This window comes from Arachis duranensis, chromosome 2, assembly GCF_000817695.3.
Source record: "Arachis duranensis cultivar V14167 chromosome 2, aradu.V14167.gnm2.J7QH, whole genome shotgun sequence".
Classification (NCBI taxonomy): Eukaryota; Viridiplantae; Streptophyta; class Magnoliopsida; order Fabales; family Fabaceae; genus Arachis; species Arachis duranensis.
In genome coordinates this window covers 68,953,968-68,954,950 of record NC_029773.3, presented here as the reverse complement: position 1 = coordinate 68,954,950, position 983 = coordinate 68,953,968, and the positions used below count along the sequence as shown (strand labels likewise).

At 42.4% G+C, this 983-nt stretch overlaps 1 protein-coding gene and 1 pseudogene across 1 annotated transcript in view; one reads left to right on the top strand and one right to left on the bottom strand.

The window, feature by feature from the left end:
• LOC107474810 (uncharacterized) overlaps positions 1-435 on the bottom strand; it is a 1,027-nt gene extending 592 nt beyond the window's left edge. The window contains exon 1 of the mRNA XM_052257860.1: positions 30-435. Within this exon, the coding sequence (XP_052113820.1) occupies positions 30-435 (406 nt within the window). The remainder of the gene's footprint in view (positions 1-29) is intronic.
• Positions 436-702: 267 nt separating this feature from the next.
• The window catches only part of LOC127744954 (uncharacterized), a 7,618-nt pseudogene continuing 7,337 nt past the window's right edge, over positions 703-983 (top strand).

Below are 983 nucleotides of genomic sequence, written 5' to 3'. Positions count from 1 at the left end.
CCAATACTCATAGAGTGGTTCCGTCTCACCTTGCACAATACAAGACATTTCCTTTCTTAGCCTATCCATCTTTTCCGGAGGCAGGAATTTATCCAAGAATCCCCTTCTAAGTAAGTCCCAATCGGAGGTAACTTTACTAGAGAGGGTGTAGAACCATTCTTTAGCCTTGTCCTTAAGAGAGAAAGGGAAAGCAAACAACCATATAGCAACTTCATCGGACCCTTCCCGTCTAGTAGTCGAGCATATGCGATGGAAGTCCTTGAGATGTCGAATAGGGTCTTGTGCGGGAAGCCCGTGAAACTTGGGTAGGAGGTTGATCAAAGCGGTCTTCAATTCGAAGTTCGCATTCAAGTTGGGATGAGTTACGTGAAGGGGTTGAAGGACATAATCCGGTGCACCCGCTTCCTTGATGGTAACTCTCCTCGGAGCATCCATGGTATTAGTACCTAGAACAAAAGAAGATTTGTTAGTGAGATTGATGGAAGTAGGATTAATGCCTTCTTTGAGTAACGGTTCAATGTTCACTTCTAGTAAGGTGGTTGAGGTGGTGAAAACCTCTTCCCCTTTTCCAAACTTAAGCCGCCTCCGAGCTTGTCTAATATGAAACAAAGTTCGTTCTATTTCCGGATCAAAAGGGACTAAGCTCGGATTCGGTTGTGAACGCGTCATGCAATGAAGGGGAAATGAAATTCATTGTAACGAATGAGGGGTTAGTCACATGATTTATTTACAATGAAATGCAACTATGTACATATATACACGCTTAATCCAAACAATAACATGGCACACTAAGCAAAATTCCCCGGCAACGGCGCCATTTTGACGAATGAATTTTTGTCGGTATAGAATTTATCAAGTGATCAATCGTAGTATAGTCTAAACCAACGCAAAATCCATCATCAAACAAATCTACAATCTATATCCGAGAGTACTAGTCTCCCGAGTCGTTCTCCCTTGGAATTGCCAAAGTATGCATCTTATTG